Here is a 21094-nt window from a genome sequence, read left to right on the forward strand (position 1 = left end):
AGTCCTAGTTCCTGGAGTCATATGATTTAATAAATCTTGGATTTTACTCAAAAAGAAATAAAAAGCTCACTTTTTTTTTTAATAGGTTGTGGACTAAATCTCACAGATACAGACTGTAAAGGCTCCAAAAAAGCAAAAGTAAGTAGTAAACCAAACCAAACTTACCAAAAGTAAGTACTAAAACATCTATGAACCCTTAGTCATCTTCAGGATATCTTAATACTCAGACTTGAGCACCAAGTTGGCACTGATGGAGTGTTAACATCATCCACTTCTTGCCTTTCAAAACTGTGTTAGCTTTATTATATATGTAAGGAAAAGAAAGATGTAACTCTCTGTATGGCCTTCCTCTTTTCTTCCCCTTCCCCTGTATATTCATAAAGCCACACTTTGCCCCACTTTGCAGCTCAAGAGACATTTAGAGGTACAATTATGGTGCAATCATTACCACACAAACACAACAAACTGCTCTAGCTAAAGTATATGTATTGCAAGGCTGTGATGTTAAAATCAGATTTCCTTCAAGTGCTTTTGGTTGCAGACAATGAAAACAGCCTGTATGGCAGAAGACCACTGAAAATAACTTCTAAAGAAAGGTTACATTTTTAGAATAGCAGCGTTTCATCTGATGTGCACAAACCTTGGTTCATAATTGAAAGTGAGACAGCCAAGGGAACTCGTAGGATTAGGTTATGGGAATTCAACTGAACAATATTTTGCATTCAGATAATTGTATTAAATTGGGCTATTACTGTAAGTTTTGTAAATGGCAATAAACATAAAACAAAGTAAAATATTCCCTGGGTATATATTCAGCTAATATGCTGAAAGAGAACCCCAACTGACTTCAGACAGAGCACAGAGAATTTCCATTAACTCTTCAGAGCTGTGTCCAAATATTGTTCTGTTTCACAGGTTCCTCAAATGGACCTTCAAAGGGAAACTCTTTTTATCAAACAGTAAGTAAATAAACATAATGTAGTAGTGAACTTGTGGTTTTCACTGGCAAGAACACTACTAATATGTCCTTTATCTGACCTTAATTTAACATTGCATAAAATATTGCTGAAAAGAACTGGAGGAGGAAAGAGTTTCGTCTCAAATTGCAGCTGCTTGCTCCAGTAGCTCTCCTAACAAAACTTTGGCAGCAGCTGCAGCTCGTGCCTTTTTAACTTCTGTGGCACAGGATTATTTTGTCCTCCTTTGTCTTAACTTCTTGGTCTTTCCTTTTTGTGCTGCCTTTTCCCTTGGGACTCAGTGTTTAGAGGGAGCATTTACAGAGTTTTGGAGGCAGCTTTGACAAGGCAGCTCCACTCCAGTAAAGTGATCACAGCAGAAAATACTGGCCCACCACTGACTCAGGCTAATTATTCTAATGCTTTAACCTCAGTCGTGGTGATGCCTGCTGCCATGGCACCTGAGAAGGAAGGCTGCAATTAGTCATGCATTTATCTTTAAGGAAGACTTGGCTGCTCAGGAGCATGTGCCAGCCACATGTCTCACTGCACTGCTGAGGCAAATGCCCATGCCACTGATGTCTCTGTGTGCTTCAGAGGCAATTTCACATTTGCCTGTGTCTTCTCTCCCATTTTTGATGGAAGGAAAATAATCTTAATTACTTCTGTGATGAACATAGAATGTGATAATATCAAATAGCCGATTAATGCATCTTTGTCAGTAATTCAATCTTGTTCCCAAGGTTTTTCAGCTTAAAATCTGTATCAGAGCACAGAAGAAAACACCAGATCAGCATCCTGTAATGAATATTAAACGTAAAAGACAGTTGAGCTTGAATAAGAGGTACCTTAGTAACACCAGAGCTTTCAGCTCATTTCTCTGTCTCTGAATTTAGCAGCAGAGTAAGCCTTTCATGGTATCAAATATTTTCCCCTGGATTCTGCTCTGTGCACAGTCTACATGAGCCTTGAAATTCCAAAGGAAGAGGGGATTATTGCTGTTCTTGGAGGGTGATTTCCATGCTGGTTTATCCCACTGCCAGAAATTTTACCCGGCGGTTCTGACTCAGGTCTGGCTTTTTTGGATTAAATTATTTCTCTTTCAAACATTGTCTTTACCAAACTCTTCTTTTTCTTGACGATTAAGGCTTTTCAAGTGTTTTATGCCTCTCTATTATGCCTGCCTGTCACAAGTCTGTACAATGGTCTTTTAAAGTTTACTTAGGGCACAGCTGCACTGTGACACACCATGGTGCAAATATCCCTGAGGCAAAGCTGAACGAGCCAGCTCCAAAACTGGGATTTGTACTCTGGCTGTTTAATAGAGAGAGAGAGAGACAAGGACCATCTTTTCTGGTTCCCTTTGCTCTGTGTCTGTTGAATTTGATACAAAGGGGTCATGGTTTGCAGGCAGGGTTTGTAAGCTCTACATGGTTGCAGGGTTTGTAAGCTCTACTTTTGGAACAGAATAAAAGTAATGAGGGTAATAAGGAGTTGCACATCACTCTGACTGCAGTGTTCAATGCTAACCAAGGCTGTTCAGGTGGGGGACAATGCTGCCAGAGCAAATAATGTGAAACATGGTTTAGGAATCACAGAATTTGGGTCTCAAGTATAGTAATAGAAAGTAAGTTTCGTGCTTAACAAAGATTTGGATGGTGACATTTCACTGAAAGGTGGGAAAGCAACATGGGGAGAAAAGGTCTTTAGGGTGATATAAAGGTAGGGAAACTGTAGGAAGATGAATGTGAACAAAGAAAAAAGAGTAGAGAACAGAAGTATAGGTATTGTGTGACAGCTATTGAATGGGAGGGAGCCTGGGGTTGGAACTTCTAGAGGGACCAGAAACCATCAACAGTAGGAAATCAAAGTAGATTTGAGAGAAGGGAATAGGGCTGCTAAAGCATTTCTCTTAGGAAGATCAAGCTAGCAGCAACTGTCAGCAGGTGCAAAAGCTCACTAGAGGGGAATGTCATGGACAAGATTTTGAAAATGTTCCTTCCAGCTATTCCTGCTAAAATCAGGCAAAGCATCCACCAATTGCCTGATTTAGTTATTCTTACTTTCCAAAAGACACTGATCCCTGACTCTAGTGAAACTTACTGATCTGCCCTGTTCATTATATAAATTAAGATGGCATTTGAATAATCTCTGCTATAAACTATATCTGGGCCAGACAGGAGAAAGCCTTATCATTTATATGAAGTTCAAATGGTTTCTGGAATGGGATGGGAGATGTATCCTGAATTATAACGTGATAACTAGAAACAGATGTGGGGGAAGATTTTGCAAAGTCTGGGTATTTTTTGGATGTATTTATTGACATTGCATAAAGTGACAGGAAAGTTCAATTTATTCTGTTTTGTGGGAGGAGCTTAATGGATATATGTGTAAGTGACCTTTTCAGTGAGCACTCTGTTCAAAATGGGATTACCAAGGATATTTTATAATAAATCCACTGTACTTGAAAATTACTTTTCTTAAGTTACACAACTAAAACAGAAAAGATCTGGCTTCCTCTTTTTTATTTGTGTGTCATTTCATAACAAGTAAAGTAATCTAATTTCTGTTATGATCAGTGCTATAGCATTATTGTTATTACAGTGTTATTTTAAAAGGAGAGATGGAATTATTTGCAGTTGCTCAGTGAATAAGAATGAAGGATAGTTTGATAGAGCAAAATATATCTGTGGTGCAATAACTTATGTATATGGTGTGTCTATGTGTTACAAAATGATAATTATGAACAAAATAGGATAGTTAATGGTGAGATTGACTGAAGGTATGAAGGAAAAGTGACCAACACTTCAGACACCTATTGGAGGAACACTAAGCCCGTTATTGTAACATATTTTCTCTGGAAGAGAAATGAATTTGAGATAAAAGGCTTTGGCAGGTAGTGAAAGTGAGGGAGTCAAGGAAGGCAATCAGAGTAATCAATCTTAGGAGGAGTAGTATGAAGCTGTATATCAGAGATGTGTTGTAAACCCAATGCCAGAGGTCCAGGAACTTGATTAAGTATTTGCAAGAGGATGATGAGTTTGTCAGAAAACAGAGATGCACTTGGGCAGTCTCTCTAATGTCTCAATGAAATTCATAGAAGAAATGTAAAAGAAAGGCATTTATTAGACACCTACTTTTTTAAAATGCAAGGCTATTTCTCAGAGTTACCTCTGTATACTCATGTATTTCTCCAGCTTTCTCCATGTATTTCTTCTCTTAGCAGCTCAGGATTTAAAGCAGAGCACACATGCATCTCTTGCCTTTTTACTTTTAATACAGGGAGAATCTGGTATTTGCTCCTGGTATTTGTATGAGTGTTTCTGGTGCCAGTTCCCAATATCGCTTCTTACACTGTTACAACATGAGACTGTACGGGAGAGTCTTGTTAAGCTCCTGAAATACAAACATTGATACTCTTAGAAGTATAAATTTTTTTTCTTTCATTTTTTAACCTAGAAAAAATACTTTCTAGTACTTTCATTGGACTTTTCTAGAATGAAACCAATCTGTTTTGAAGTTGGCTTTTTTCTCTTCTTGTGGCAGCAGTTGTTGCTACTGTACTTCCTGAGCTAGTTAAAAGGAGCAGGGCAGAAGTAACCCAGAGCACAGGTTTGCATCAAGCAATCTGTGAGAATTCAGAAACAGAACATAAGAGCACAGTAAGACTGAGCTGTATTGTTCTCTAAATGATTTGAGTCTTTTTTATGTCACATACCGTGTGACTTTCCATAGCGCACAGCTTCGCAGAGAGTGAAAGAAAACCATTCATTTAAAAAAAAGCATTCTCTGCTTCTTAGACACAAGTGTTGGTAAGAAAACTAGATGTCTGAGAGCATTGGAATAGTTCAACAAACTGTCTGAAGGTCTTCACAAAGCCAGGCTAGAACACTGTCCTCAAATATTTTTTCAATGGGTAGTTCAATGAATTAAAAATATTCATAAAAATCTATTTCTGCACAAATTTAAGCAGAAGCAAAAGAGCAGGAGAAAAAAATCCTGTTTTTTTTTTTTTCCACACAAATATTGTTCACAGAAGGAAAATATATCAGCAGTAGCTCTGGTCACTGCGTCTCAAACTCTAGAAATAACTGGAAGTTAAATTACTGGGCAGTTGTCTGGATCCATGGGAAATAATACTGATGATTTCTGATTCACTTCAGTGTCTCTGAACCAGAGTTCTGATGAGAAATTTTGAGAATTGTGTTTCTGGATTTGGATATTACAGTTGCCACAAAAAGCAAGGTGACTGGAAAGTGCTTCCCGGTCGGCAAGAGGGTCTAATTTCACACCTTTCTTTCCAGCAACAAGATGTGAGCAGTTCCAAGAAGAGCCTTCTGAGGACGCTCTTGTTTCTATCACTGCAGTGTGGGTGCACATTTCCACAGCTGAGGATGCAGCTTCTGAAGTGTGTATTCACTTCTAAGGTTCCTATCTAAAATGTTGTGGGGATTTTTCCCTCCTTACACCCTTCACAAAACAAACTCTCGGTTTCCAGGTGAAGCCTGTCATCATTAATCTAATCATACTTTGCACAGCCTTTGATTTTTTTTTTTGCATCCTCAGCCTTGACCCAGTGATAAATCAGAGTAGCCGCAGCTGTAGGGGAAAGCTCAGTAATGTCAAAAGCTTCCTGGTGAATGTGCAATGGGAAGTCATTCAGCAGTAAGTAAATAACCCTTGCAAGTCACACTGTTAGAAAAGATTGCTTCTACTCTTCCCTTGAGCAGGATGTCTCATATCTTGCTCCATATCACCATGGATCACAGCAGGATACCACAGGAAAGAATTTCTCACCTTCCAAGTCAGTTACTTCTTATGATAAATGCATTTGCAAGCTGCAGTGTAAAACTTAGTTAAAATTATAGCTGCTTTCGCTTTTTGAGTTTGCAAAATTCCACTATTTCTGGTCTGTTTTAATGTCCTAGCAAAAAGTGACATTATTTCAGATTTCTGTTTTAGTGGAATCTGAAGTGTCCTATAGGTCTTTGGGGATTTTGTTTGTTTTGGTTTTTTTATACTGATATAATTAATTGTCATTCTTAAGATACTTGTTAGAAGCATGTATGATGTTTTGGATTTGGTTTTTTTTTGCTGTTCCAAAGGGAAAGGAAAAACACAGCCTCCACCACAAATCCCAGCATATCATCTGAACAAGGGACATCTGTGTGAAGTTCTTGCTGGTTATTCTGTAACATCTTTTATCTGTGCATCTGCAATAGGTGAAAAGGAGATGAGAGAGAGGGAGAGAAGGCAGTTGGTCTTAAATCAGTGGGAGTCAGCTACCACAAAGATGCCAAGTTCATGTGCATAAATCCTGCCCTGGTTCATCAAGACAAATGGGTCAAGTAAATGTCAATCAGGTTGACACAAGTGATGTGGCTTTCCAGGACTGCAAAAAATTAAAGAAACTAAACAACAGTACAAAAATCCTAAAGTTAATGTAATTACTAAGAGGAGTAGGACTTACAACTGTAAATGCGTTGCCCCAGTATGGCAAAGTATGGCTCTGGTGAAAGAAGAGGCTAGACAGGACAGAGGATCATCTGAGATTAGGGAAATTCTTTCACACCTTCTGGGAAACTGCAGCCCAAACCAGAGGATGGACTCTAGCATAACAGGTAACTGCCTCACAGCTCCTCTTTCAGTGCTGGTTATTGTTTAACAACAGGACTTTAATTTGGAGGTGTCTGCTGGGACATGTGAAATTTCAAGGGAATAGAGAATATGTAATGGAATGTGACAGTTCTTAAATTGCCCCAGGAAGCGGGCAAGTAACATAAATACCAGTTTGGTCTCAAAAGACACAGAAACTGGGGAACAAGAACCCAAATACAAGACAAGGAGATTATTTTCGTGAACTGAACTCTGGGAACTGGAGCAGGAAATCGTGTTAGGCGAGACAGTGAAAGAGTTAGTGGTTGCAGAGTATTTCATTATGGATGACATCTTAGAAATGCGAGAGAAGTCTCACACTTTAGTCTGGAAAGTTACCTCTGGATCTTGGTGAAACAAATTATCTACAGGCAATCTGAAATGTACTAAAGGCAGCATTAAGTGCTCTGTTACTAGAGGCACTGTCAGGACAACAGTGAAATGTGGTATCTTTAGGTGAAGATGATAGGCAGGGTCTGAAATATGTTTTGTAATTAAGCATTTCAAGGGTCTTAACTGCAAAAACACCCACAGAATCGGAAGGAGAGATGGATTCCTGTCCACTTACTGAGGGCTAGCTTATTAAAAGAAAAAGGAAACCACATTTTGCAAACAGAAAGAGTATGTGACTGCATGCTCCAATGCCAAACATGCATGCACACAGCTGCTTACAATGAAGTCACATTGGAAAGATGTGGGGTTTTTTAAGCTTTTGGTGAATATTGTTTAGTCTGCACTGCACATTTGCAGGAGAGGTTAGGGAGGACAGGAGTAACTGAAAGAGATGGCAGCAATCAAGTACCTGACATGGCTTGTATCCACAAATGGTGGGTATGTAATTACAACAAAAGGCTAGAGTGCTCTTTTGAGCTGAGCTGTTTTCAGGGACTGGCAAGTCGCAAAGAAAAAAATTATGTCCTAATGGGTTCTGGTTTTAGTAAATTAAAAGGAATATCAAAGCCATTCTTCTGTCTATCAGCAATTTAATGCAGCAGAAGTAATCCTCAGGCCCTGATTTTTTTATTTGCTCAGATAAAAGGGAAAAAAGGTGATGTGATGCAAGTTTTTCTGCATCCAGTTTTCTGTTAGATATTTCAAAAACTATGGGGCAGAGGGGGATTTTTCCTACTGCGGCCTTTTTTTTTTTGCAACGTTTAACATCTTTGCATGAGATTTTATACCTTGAATGTTTAATTTAGATTGAAGATATATGTTGTAAACACCCATGAAATATTCTGTAAAATGCCTCTCCACGGTACAAATTGAAAAAAAAAATATACCTTGCTGACCGAGAGTGACTTTTAGAATGAAATTATAGGCCAGGATAGTAGAGAAAAGTATTGTGCTAGAAGGCCTGAAATACTCATCATAGTTGATTGCCTTTGATAAAATGGCATCTGTGGACTTTTTGACCCTGAAAATGTCTTATGTAAAACCAGGGGGTTTTTTTGAGATTTCCCACCCTCTCTTTATTTGTGATGTCTATATTGAGCCACATATTCAGCTGATGTGATTTCAGCTTTGCTTATTTCCATTGCCAAGGATTCAAAGTGCTTTATTTTTCTTTGGTGAGTGTGATGTTCATTGTGTGATGTACAGGTATAGCTCATTGTTTTCCTTCTGCATGTCAGCAAAATGAATCCTTCTCTCCCTCCATCCACCTCTGGGAGTGAGTTGTTTCTGTTGCAATGGATGTGTTCCCAATGAACTGATACCCTGGTTAATTGTGAGTGCAGCTGAAACATATGTGAGCCCAGCTCTAATCTGCAGTGGGATCTTATCCCAGCTGTCCCTGGTTGGTGCTCCCTAGTGACTGTGTGCCCTGGCAGCCAAAAGGGCCATCCATGTCCTGGGATGGATCCACGACAGCATCTCTGGCCAGTCAAGGGAGATCTGCTCTGCTCTGTGCTGCTGCAACCTCACCTTGAGTCCCGTGTGCGGTTTTGGGCTCCACAATATAAAAAAGAATCTAAAACTATTAGAAATCATCCAAAGGAGGGCCATGAATATGGAGAAGGGCCTTGAGAGGAAACCATAGAAGGAGCAGCTGAGGTTGCTTGGTCTGCTCAGACTGGAGGAGACCTCATAGCACTCTGCACCTGCCTGGGGGGGAAGCAGAGTGGCAGGCATTGATTTCTCTCTGGTGACCAGTGACAGAACCCGAGGGAGTGGCCTGAAGCTCTGTCAGGGAGATTTGGCCAGGATATTAGAAAAAGGTTTTTCCCCCAGAAGGTGGTTATTCAGTGGAACAGGCTTCCTAGGGAAGTGATCGCAGCACCAAGCCTGACAGAGCTGAACAAGGTTCCCAAGCACATGGTGTGACTCTTGGGGCTGTCCTGTGCAGGGCTCCCCCCACAGCTCAGTGTATTTTGTGATTCTTTTACTGCTGCACTCACCCCTGCTCCTGAGGAGAGCAGAGTGCAGGACAAACCCTGCAGTGAAGGATCCTTGTCCTAGAGTTGGTCTAGACCAACTCTAATGCTGCGTGGATGTCCTGCCACACAGCTCTACCCTCACTGCCGTGCCCGGTACCGTTCCAGCTCTCAAACCTCCGTGCACCGCCTGGGGAAGAGCCCAGCCACCACTCAGCCTGCCCTGAGGGCTGAGGGACGGGACTGCCAGCTTCCCGACCTCGCTGTGCCGCGGGAGAGCGCAGCCAGGCAGCAGCGGCTGCAGGGGCACCCCGCTCCGGGAGCCGACAGCGGCAGCCCTCGGCCATACCCAGCGCCGTCCCGGGTCGCGGCGGGCGGGAGGCGCCGGGCGGAGCCGCGGCCGTCCCGCCCCTCACGGCTCCGCCCCGCTCCCACCGCCCCGGCGGAGGGGGCGGGCCGGGCGCGCCCCCGCGCAGACGCGGACGCGGCCGGGAGCGCGCAGGTGGCGGGCGGGCCGGCTGTGCGCGCCGCCGCGCGCCGGGTTCCGCCGGGGGCTGCGCGTCGCCGGCGGGCGGGGAGCGAGCGGGTGCCGGGTCCGGGCTGCCGCCGCCTTCTCACACGTGAAGGGCCGTAGGCGTCCCGCCGAGGAGCCCCGCTGTCCCGCAGTGCGGGGGCTGCCCCTCCGCCTGCCCTCCGGGCGCCGAGCCGCACCGCTCGCCCTCCCCCGCCGCTCTTGGGAGGCGCCGCGGCGCTGCCCCCGTGAGAGCTCCCCACGGGGTGGGCGTGGGGAAGGGTGGGTGCTGCGGCGGCCTCCCGTCCGCGGGCGTCCCAGCCCCGCCGGCGGTGGATGCGCCCGGGAGGAGCCGCCGAGCCCGCCCAGCCCTTCCAGCCCCCCGCGGGGGGGACGCGGGGACCGCCGCGATGACTTGACGCCGGGCCGTGCCGTGCCGTGCCATGGAGGGGATGACACGCTTCGCGGTGGCCGCGGCGCGGTGGCGGCCGGCGCTGCCCGCCCTGCTGCCGCTGCTGCTCGCCGTGCCGGCGCTGCGGGGCTCTCCCGCCGCAGGTAAGGGAACAAAGAGGGCCCGGAGGCAGGTGTGCGGGGCCCGGGGCCGTGCCGGCAGCGGGGCGGTGCGGGGGGCGGCAGCGCCAGTAACAATGCGGCGGTGCCGGCGGGCGGGGGCCGGCGCGGCGCGGCCGGGGAGCTCCGCCAGAAAAGGCGCGCATTGTTCGCAGGCAGACCGCGAACGCTCCGGTGCGGGGCCGCGGCAGCCCTAGGCTCGGGGCTGGCACCCGACCCGCGGAGGAGAAGGAGAGAAGCGGTGCGGGGACAAAGGGGACAGCCGGCGTTTGGAGCTCGGAGGGTGTCCTGTGCCGGGCAGCGGTCACCGCGCCGTGTGGCCTCAGCGGCCGGAGGTGCCCCGTGTCGGGCTGCGGTGGCACCTGCGGGGTACATGCAGGGCAGCCTGGCTCTCCTCCAGCTTTCGAGTAAGGAGGCATTGGGAGCCTCGCGAAACGCCCAAGACGACTTTCCAAGCACTGACTTGTGCGTGGAGAGAACGGTTCGGGCTCCAGAGGGTGGTGTGTTCAGTAGGTGTTTCGGAAAAATCATGAATCAGTGACCCCTTTTTTTTCTCTCGTCTTTTCTCTTGTGGCTCCAGGTATCAAAATTAGTCTGTATTTAAGCAGACAGTTTAATCACAAAGATGTCTCATTTGGTTCTGGTCCCATAGCGCTTCTTGGTTCATCTTTAATACTTAAAAAAATAGTAATAACTATTACTTCATGGAAAGGTACAGTTTTGCTGTGATTAGGTTTTCATTTTGGTAGATAACAGGTATAAAGTAATACATTTTACTCAACATCAGAAAGTTGTTGATAAGTGGCAATAAGTGATAAGAGCCTGCAGTAACCGGTGTCATGAAGCAGACCAATTAGTGTTGACTCTTTTGTTCAAACACAGGAATTGTGGTGATTATTGCTGGGTGCTTAAGAACCCTTGGTGTTATAAAACATGCTTATCTCTTTATAATAATCCTTTATTCCACTTCAGAAAGTAGTTCATGTTTTGGAGGTGACTAGTTAGCTTTTCAGAGAAGTTACGCTCTCCACCAGCTCCCGTCATAGCCTACGAGAGATGTTCCAGGCTACGTGAAAATTGATATTTCATTGTAAACTTCAGTGATTTTTCTTAAATAAAACAGATTTTGCATACAAATAGAAGGCAAAGCACTAGGTTTGTAAGTTGGAAATTTACTTGTGGTTTTTTGCCCCTGAGAATGGCTGGGTTTCTTCTGTATTTTCATAGTAAGTCATTGAAGGCTCTTGTTTGTTTCTCTGGTACATAGTAGCTTTTAATTAAAAGTGGCTGTGAATTTCTGTAAACATTTGTGTGATTCTTGTGCATTCTTGTATAACTTGAAAACAGCAGTAGAAAAATTATGTAACTCAGCCAGTGTTTGAGCTGCTGGAGGAGCGGACTTAGAGACAACAGATCTTGCCCAAAGCTCTCCTTTCCTGCTCAGTCTAGGGCAGGAGCCTTTAAGCTGTTTTGATTTGAGAGTCCTCTATGTTTTCAATTTCCACTGGTTATGTGAATCATGTGCAATGAACTTGAGGATGGTAAGAGTAAACTTGCTCTTCAGAGGATGCTTTTTTTATTGGCATCTCAGAAATGGTCCATTGGTTGCAGAGATTTAAAGTCTGTAAGTTGAAGAGAGCAAGGATATTTTGTTCCTTTTTGTTAAGGTGAAATGCTTTAATTGAAAGCATGGCAGAAATCTGATTTCTCTTTCTGGGGTCCATGAGGTTTAGAAAACACCATCTTTATCAGAATCTTGTCTTCAGTGTTTTGATGACATAATGGATGTTGTGAAACAGAAGAGCTGTATACTGATCAAATGCCCTAGGTTTGGGCAGCTTTCACTTAACTGATCAACAGATTTACAGCACTTGTAAATCTCTCTAGGGTGCAATTCATTTGCTTTTCAGTGCCACATGGTCTTGACCAGTCTAGGGACAGCAAGAGCAAACTCCTACAGCTCTGAGTTACACAGAAGGAACATACAGTAAGAGTGGAATGGCCACTTACTGCAGTTGAAATAGCAAAGACAATACTTAAGAAAATTTAGTAGTTAAACAACTTGGGTTTAGGAATGCTTGATCCAGCTCCCACAGAAGTCACATGTTGCTGAATCAGGGCTTGAGCCTCTCCAGTTAAGCAGATGCTGAACCTTTAGTGTGTGGTTGGACACCAGTGTGCTGAAGGTGGGTTTGCCTTTGAGCACCTCAGTGAAGCAGGGCCTTGGCCAGGCTGCTTGAATTTCTTGCTGCTCAGCACAGGCTGTGTTTTTGCTTTTGTTCCATTGCACAATCTGCACAACTCCCGCACTGACAATCAGGAGGATTTATCTTGTCTCGCTGTGCTGTTTTCATGGGAGGGAGGAGAACTCTGTGTTGTGGACTCTGAAAAGATTGCAGTGAGTCTCCTCAGAGACTCAGGGACCAAGGGCAAGTTGTGGAGGTCAAGCAGGGAATCAGATGTAGCTGCCTTATGGGAGAGTTGCAGGATATTGTTTATTCAACTTAATTGCATTAGTCTGTTGCAAACACTTGAGTTGGCATCACATCTCTTGTGGCCAGTTGAGCTTGTCAAGCTTGCTTCCAGTTCATTTTCACAGAAGACCCATATGGTTGGAGGATTCTCTTTATGACTGCTTTCTGTGCTGTGCTAGCTTTATTTATGTCAGCCTCGTGTCTACAAGCTACACTTGTAGTCCTGCCAGAGGAAATGTGTTTTTTGTTTGCATGTTCTTTCAAGAAGTGAGAATGCTAAACAAGCTAGTGGACAGTGCAGCTTTTTGTTCAGTGATGTCTGTTTTGTGAATGCTTTTTGTGAAGCAAAGTCTTTGACTTCTCAGGCAGGGCTGGGACTTGAAATACAGCATGACTTCAGCAAAGCAGGCTTTGACCTATCTTGGGTGATGGATTTCAGGAACTGGGCACATTGAAGAGCAGTGACTCCTGCTGCAGCACAAATCTTTGTTTTGGGAAGCTGGTGATTGTGGTAAATGGCAGGTTCTGACATCCCAATTCTTGCTTGTCAGTTCAGAATGTGTGTGCATGTGTGGGAGTTGCTTGGGAGAGAAGTGAAGCAGAATAGACTTCTTAATAACACAGTCTCACTTCAGCTGTGGGAGACATGGCTTTCCTTCATTTGAAAGTAAATCTTATTGTGGCTGGTGTCCTAAACTAGCAGAGAGTCTCCAGCTCTGCCCATTGTGGCAGACAGAATGAATAACACTGGTTGTGTAAGAGTTATTGTGGATGCTGTCCTTAAGTACCAGTGTGTCTCCAGCCTGGCCTGTTGTGGCATACAGCATGATGAATGCTAATTGCATAAGAGTTATTAAATACAGTGTGTCCTGGGCACCTGGGTATGAGGAAAAAAAGCTGCAAGGAAATGGTTGTCCTTTAAATTTTGTCTTAGTTTAGTAAAACAGTAGCGTTAAATGAACTTAATTGTGTAGTCAATTTCTATTTTGGCTCATGTAGAAGAATCCCATTCTCATGGAGTCCTTGTAAGTACGGACAGTTTTTCACTCTGGAGTTACCTGATAAGATGCCTTTCTAGCTCCTGAAAAGTCATATTTTTCTGTGCTTTTTTGCAGTGATTGCCAAACACACATGAACTCAATAACAAATTTGATTGATACTCCCTATATGTACTGTGTTTTCAGCTGTTGATGTTACTGGAGACAGCTGGTTTGGAAGACTAAGGAAAAACCTTTTATAAGAGCAATTCATTAGTGGTGTCTTTTTTTTTGGTAACACATGAGATAAGGGGGAAAGAAAAGATAAAATTGACTATCAGTACTCACATCACTCATTTGTCAGTGTAATTAATGGCATGTAAAATACCCAAATAAATATGGGAAATGGGCCTAATTGTTCTAGATCTTACTTAAGCTGTGAGATGTGTCTAAGAAATATTTCTGCTTTGCAGTGGAGTTGAGAAAAAACTTAAATATTTCAATTGAACTTTTGTAAAGTGTGCATTTAGCTAGGGGCTGAAGCTTTTTCTTCTTTGCAAAATGTCAGTTGGAAGAGTTCAGCAACTTCTGATGTTGAGGCAAGAGGAAAACAATGGCTTCTGCTTTGAGTTCTGCCAGCTTCTTTTCTGAACAACTTTAATACCCTTATGCTTTGGAGCAGTGCAGTTAAACTTTGCTGGATTGTGTCTGCTCTGAGGGGATGTTTTCTCCAGTCTTGCTTTGAAAGGGACTTGACTTTTCTGAAAGCTTGCAATGACTGAATTTAGGTAGACATGGCTACATTAGAAAAGATGACTTTTTTTTTTTTATCAGCTGAAGTTTGAATATGGGCTATTCTTGTGGGACATCACCTACCTGTCAGTACTGACCTGGAATATATGTGTTGCCTGGGCAGATGTACTCAGCACTCTTCCCATAGTCCAAAATGTTAGGTGAAAGATTGGACTTTGCTGTGGATGTCTGTCTAAGCTGCTCCAGAAGTGGGACTGGACTGAGAACTGAGCACCTTCCTGCCTTGTTTTTAAGGCCATGTCTGTTATGTAATGCTTTGCTTTCTTTAGGGTGTCTTTGGCATCTGCGTCCTGGTGGTCTTTGATTGCATCAGCTCCAAGGGGGCAAACAGAAATAAGTCTTTAGAAGGAGCCAACATGGGAGTTAGGTTTAATTTGGAGTAGGGTCTGAGGATCTTTCAGTCACTCTTCAGCTTGTTGATGAGATATGTCTAGAAACCTGGAAGTTGTAGGAGGGGAAGAGACACAAATTGCAAGAAGGTTTGTCGGATTAAAGAAACTGGAATTGGCAGGGCACAAAGAGTGGGACACAGAACAGTAGGTCAGGAGTGTAAAATAGGTCTGTAGATGAGAGAAACTGCAATGCAGAAATTAATCCTAGGTGAAGCAAGCAATGCAGTTTGATGGTAGGATAAGCACACTGGGAAACACAGATGGACTCAGTTTAAAAAAGGAAAATAAGCATTAAAAAAAATTAGTGTTGAAAGGATGAATCAGAAGTGGGGAAGACAAGGGGCTGGGCCAAGACTGGAGGAGATGTGACCAAAAGCATCAAGCTTGCAAATTAAAAATGGGAAAATGTGTGCCTGCTGCTCTGGGACACTTCCTTCAGAATTTGGCACAGAATTTAGGGCTTCAGAGTGTTGGTCCTTTTCTCCTCTTAGCCAGAAGCATGGTAATCTGCTGCTGCTCCTTAGAACATTTCATGAATGTGCATGAATCAGCCTTGTGACAGAAGTGTTTTTCTAAGTTTGTTTTAAGAACTGGAAAAATTCCTCCACAAAAATTGTAGCAGCATATGAAGACTGCAGAGACAAAAATCAGCAAGTTGGAAATACTGACATTAAAATAACCTGTTAATCCATACAGAGGTTTTAAATTTCTGTAGCTGCAAGCTGTTGTACAGCTATGGTCACAAGGCATGTATCCATATAGATAATATTTATAGCTATAGAGGCACCTGCATATGCACACCTACACACAGGATCATCATTGTGCTCAAGGACTGATCCTGTTCTGGGGAAAAATGGGACCTGGCTAGCAAATGAAGAAGTCTGTAGGACTCCTCTCCTTCTGTAACAGATGTTTGAGGTGTGACATGAAAGGAGGGACAGGGAAGTTCAAATAAAGGTTTTGCTGTTAATGAAATTAAATGCTGTTCTAGACAATTGAGTTGTGTTGCTGTTGCAGAGTTTCAGTGATGCTCAAGTTGCTTAAACCAAGCTTCTCACAGGTGGTCACTAGCTGTGTGTGTTCCTCATTTACTGGATGTCAGACCTCTGGGATCTGTGTTGCAGAAATGCTGAGTGCTTCCAGCTGCCAAAGAAGTCAGGGGAAGTTGTTCTTAAATAGATGTTGTGTCTGAAATTCTAAATACTAATTAATGTTTCAAATTAGGCTCTCAGAATTTGACCTTGTTTCTCAGTTTCCCCATTTGTAAAACGTGATTTCTCAGATGCAGTTCCTCATTTGATTTTCAAGATCCTAAGGAATGTCCAGATGCAATAACAGTGAGCAAAAAAAGCTGGTCAGAAAGCCAGACTTTTGTCTTGAGAACAGTAAAGATCCAGCAAAAGATAAACCTGCAGAACTTGACTCAACAGAGAACAAGTATAAGAAATAAAATAGTTGTAAGCAAATAGAAAGTAACAGGTGGTGGTGTAAATGATGTATTTACTACACTAAGACTTTTTTAGTGAGTTAGCTCACCTTAGAGATGGGAAGATGTACTATGTATCAAAGTGCAGTAGGATTTTTGATGTTGGGGTTTTTTTTTTAATCAAATATTCTTTAAAAGAAATCATGGTTACTGATGTTTGCTCACTTTCGGTTTTAGCAGTTTCAGCTTACATCCCCTACCTCTTTGCTCTTCATGTGCAAACTGTTTTCTAATCCATTTAGTCCTTTTCCATTCTCCCCTCTGATTTAGAGAGGCTTCTCTTCTGTGAATTAATATCCTGTATAGAACTTGACTTGGCTTCAGCCATCTGGTCAAGACAGCATGTTAGGTCTTGTGGTTTGAAATAGATAAGAGGCTAAAATTCACCTGCAAGTAAGGGCAAGAGGAGGGAGGAATGGTGGAAACACAGTAAATCAAGGGCCTGAAATCCATGATTTTCAGTAAGGAACATGCATAATAGTGTCATACTGAAGGACTTGAAAACCTGCATAGCTCTAGGATGGGGACTGGACAATATAGTGTTGTATTAAGGGCCTGGTGTGTATCAGGGATCATGGACAGAGTGGGATTCAACAGGATGCCAGTGGTACTGGGCCTCGTGAGCACATTGGTTTTGAACTGGGCATATCCTGTGTGATAACTCATTTGTTCTCCTCAGTAGCAGAAGAGCTCCAGCTGGAATGCAGTGTCCAGTAAAGGGCCTTGTCCTTCAAGGAGGAGACAGGCTACTAGAGACAGTTCAGTTTGCAGAACTACTGGGAATGTCTAATCTAGAAAAAATGCCAGGTGGACAGGACTTTATTCAAACATAAAATACTAAACATAAAGGGAAATGGAATAAATAGTTGTTTATGTTGAGGAAGAAAAGGATACTTGAATTCAAGTGGACAAGACAGGTTTTCTAACTGCTGATCTTTTTAACAGTGGGGATAATGAAACTGTGAATTGCATGGTTTGGGGCAATAATATAATGTGTCACTGGAGTTGACAGATGAGCTTGTAGAATGATCTGACAGAAGAGGGTTGTAACAGTGATTTGAAGTACTTTGCAGTTCTGGTTTCGTGAGTTACTACAAATAATAAATAACAAATAAATGTCATTTATGTGCAGACTGCAGCTTTGGGACTAATATTATTTATTACTGAGAACTTTGGTGTACTGATCAGGTGAAGAAACAATCTGTGGTTTTTATGTTGGTTGATTTTTAGGATTAACATTTTTTAAGCTTTCAGAGAACATTTTGTAATCGTTGTTACAGTGTTTTTATCCATGGTACTAACAGGCAGGATAAACACACTAACTTTCTAAGTTGCCCTCTGTGCAAGGTCAGTTTGTGAAGCATTTTAGAATGCTGCATCACTGAGAGGTTATCACTGAGAAAACAGCCACAAATAAGTGGTATGGATGTGAATCTGCATGTCTTTATTCATCAACTGAATTATTACTAGCATTTTTATATTTCAGAGGTGGGATAGAGAGAGGCAGTATTGAAGAAAACACTTCATTGCTATTTCTATGAAATGTGTAGTTGGTCAAGCTGGGAACTTCTTCATCCTGGCACAGAAAGTAGGATTTGCCCTTGTCCTTAGCAAAGGAAGTGATGGTGCAAGCAAGAGGCCCTAAGTCATGCAAGGCAATTGGGAGACTGGGCAAAGAAATGACACCAGACCAAAGCTTCAGCTGCCATGTTCTGTGTGCTGCCATCTGTGGGTCTGTGTCAAAGGGAGAAGACAAATCTTTAGTTCTTCAGAAGCTGAGAGACATCAGTTCTCCCACCTGGCATCCTGAGTGGAGCAGCAAGTGCTAAAGGATGTCCTGGCCAGAGCTGTGAGCTTGTTGGGCTGGGCTCAGGTGTGTGAAGTTCTCAGTTCTGACAAAGCTTTTCTGGGCAGTTAAGGCAGTGTGGAGCTGTCTTTGTGCCCTCTCTCTGAAATTGGTTACTGTGGCAGGGTGAGAACAAGGGAGGATACAAACTTTGGTCAGGAGGATACTGAGGTAAGGAACAGCAGAGATAGCACTGGACTGGAGCTGTGCTAGGAGTGGGTGAAATTTGGAATATAGATTTGGGTATCAGTAATGGAAGGCTGAGTTGGGAAGTGTTGTGCTAAGAGGAGGGCTGCTCAATGTTGCAGATTTGGAGGGGTTTTTGTGGCTGCCCTGAATATTGATTTGAGCATCCTCACTTTAGAGCTTGCCTTAGAGCTGTGGAGAAGGGCATTGTCTAAATGGGTAGCTGGTCTCAATTTTAACAGAAAACTCTCAGATGCCTGGTAAGATAAATTTAAGAACTCTAAATGTACTCTGAAAATAAATGGTCACATAGAACAGTCACATAGTACAGGTAAAGATTTTTTTTCTTAAGTAGTATTGATACAACTTACAGATTTTGTTTTCAGCCTCTTTTTAATGAATTCACACCCTCTTGGACTGAATTTCTTTCTGAATCTTTTGATACGGAATAAGAAAATTAAACTGTTATGAATTCTAACATGAAAAGAAGGCTGTCTCTTTTTTGCTCCCCAGCCAGTAGTGTATTGAGCTGGTATGTGGAGAGTCTCTAAGTAAACTTCTTTCCTTATTTAAAGGCAACTGTTTAATGCTGCAGGGTGGTGCAGGGAGCATTTATTCCTCTAGCTGGGTGTGAACTTGATTAGATGTTGAGCCTGTCTCACCTTTTCCTGTGGCTCGTAATTCTCTTGTAAATAAATTCCTCCTCATGTATGCAGATTGCAGCGAGCTCTGCTCAACCACAAAGCCACAAGGACACAGCTGAGCATTACTTGCAGACAAAGCTCCAAGCATTTATGGAGCAGACCCCTCTGGGCTGGTATCAGGTTACTGTTTGAATGGGAGACAGGCTGTTGTTTCTCAGCTACACTGGATTCTGGTTGGGAACTTCTCCTGTGGTGGCTGTACTTAAAACTGAAGCTGCTGCTGAGCTGGGACTAGCTTGTGTGATATATTAGGATAGAAATTGCACGTCACAGAACAAAATCCTGATCTAGAGCAGAAGTCTGGTTGGAAGATGTTTTCAATTAAAATCTGTCAGTGACCTTACTTCCTGTGCTTGTGGTGAAGGATGAAACAGATTTGGGCTTCCAGCCATTGACATTCAATTTTTAGAAGATGTAATTTGTTCCATTCTGAAAGAACAAAAAAAAGATAATTTTCCTTTGTCTTCCCAGTGTGTATGTGCTTTTTATAGTAACTTGGTTTTAAAAATTACATAAATGCTTATCAACATGGTAATCAAAGTTTCCTCAAGAAATATTTTCTCCAATATTAATACCAGCAAGGAAGTTTCAAGAAAATAAATTGTATTAGTATCTTTACTTTGTTTACCTCTTTGAGCAGTTACTTTGTTGCTTCTACCACAACCATGTTCTTAAAACTGTAAAATTTGTCAGAAGGATTAGGAAAGCTGAGGAATGTGAAATGAAAGTAAATCCAGTTTCTTTCTTTTTGAATTGACTGGATTCCAAGCAGGCGGTGTCACTTGAAGGTATAATCTTCTTAACGTCCTGGGAGTGTTAGAAACTTAGAAACAAAACTGAATAAAATTTCTGTACTGACCTATTCTTGTGATTCTTTAGTATTTACAATGTATAAAGTTTAAGCAGAGGAATCAGGTGAAGATAGGTCTAGAAACCTTAAAGACGTTATTTCAGATTTTTTCTAAAATAAAGCTCAAATGATGGTTTTGATGTATTTTTTTAATGAGCCAAAGCCATCATTGAAACATGCTACTGATATGTGAAACTGCATTAACAATTTAGAATGGTCGTTTATTTTATATTTGGAAATAAAACTCAGTCACTGGAGAATAGAATGCAACCTTATGTTGGATCATATATTCAGTAAAAACATCTATGTGACTTATATGAGATACTTCAGAAATATTCCCCTGTACTTTCTTCATTCCTAAATAGTATCAGCCTTGGAGGCCACATCTAAAATTTGTAATCTGTAAATATGATTCGTTTGCTGTAAATATGATATGTAAATGTGAAAGTTAAGTAGCTTTCTAAATATTTTCAAAAGCAGAAATAAATATTTTACATCTTCCAAATGCAGGTGCAAGCATTAATATGCTTTATGAAGCCAAGTATGCTGAATTGAGTGAATACTTACAGCTCCTACTTCTATTTCTCCTAATCAGAAATTACATTTCTAATGCATTAGTGGACTTGGGGTTTATGAAAATGTATTTTGAGATTCGATGCTTTTAGTTTTGAGAGAGCTGGAAAAAATGAAGATATTACCAGTAGGATGAAAGTAATGGATTAAATACAACAGCAGCTATTTGGATTCTTCAGAGTGTTTAAGATCAGCTCTTGTGGATGGAATTATTTGTAGGAGGACAGGTGAAAAGCACAGGTGCATGCTAAGTATAGTTTGTTGTAGACAGGGAAAGCAACCACCCAAACCAGCAGGTGTTTGTGAAACGTTCATCCAGGCTGAGGCATGTAGTGCTGGGTTATGCTCATAATGCATTAATGTGTGTGTTTTGGTTTGTTTTGGGGGTTTTCCCCCTCCCTTGGGAGATAAGGGACAGTGTTAAATCAGGTAGTTTGTTTTTCATGACTGAACAGTGCATAAAGGTTGAAGCCTATCTGTGCTGGTTTGGCCATATGAACTCTCCCAAAGTTTAATTGGAAGCACTGTCTCAAATTCTGTTTCTGTTGTGCTCACCTTGGGAGCCACCTCATACAGTAACCCGAGAGCAGCTTTACTCTGGTAATTCTACAGTGCCTTCCTTAGGTTTCTGCAGTGGGAAGGAGCAGGAGCACAGGCTGTCAGCAGGAAAGAGCAGGGAGCATGTGGAGTTCATGAGATGGGGAACCCCAGTGACTAAAGCTCCCATTT

General features: G+C 42.4%; 1 protein-coding gene across 5 annotated transcripts in view; it reads left to right on the forward strand.

The window, feature by feature from the left end:
* The first annotated feature begins 9852 nt into the window (after positions 1-9852).
* KIAA1549 (KIAA1549 ortholog) overlaps positions 9853-21094 on the forward strand; it is a 142085-nt gene continuing 130843 nt past the window's right edge. For 3 of the 5 annotated variants that reach the window (XR_010027517.1, XR_010027516.1, XM_063154024.1), the window contains exon 1: positions 9853-10049. Coding sequence is in view for 3 of the 5 variants with exons in the window: in XM_063154024.1 (XP_063010094.1) it covers positions 9938-10049 (112 nt within the window). In the remaining 2 variants the exon portion in view is untranslated. The remainder of the gene's footprint in view (positions 10050-21094) is intronic. The other 2 variants (XM_063154025.1, XM_063154023.1) reach the window with 2 other exon arrangements.

This window comes from Melospiza melodia, chromosome 4 (assembly GCF_035770615.1).
Source record: "Melospiza melodia melodia isolate bMelMel2 chromosome 4, bMelMel2.pri, whole genome shotgun sequence".
Lineage (NCBI taxonomy): Eukaryota > Metazoa > Chordata > Aves > Passeriformes > Passerellidae > Melospiza > Melospiza melodia.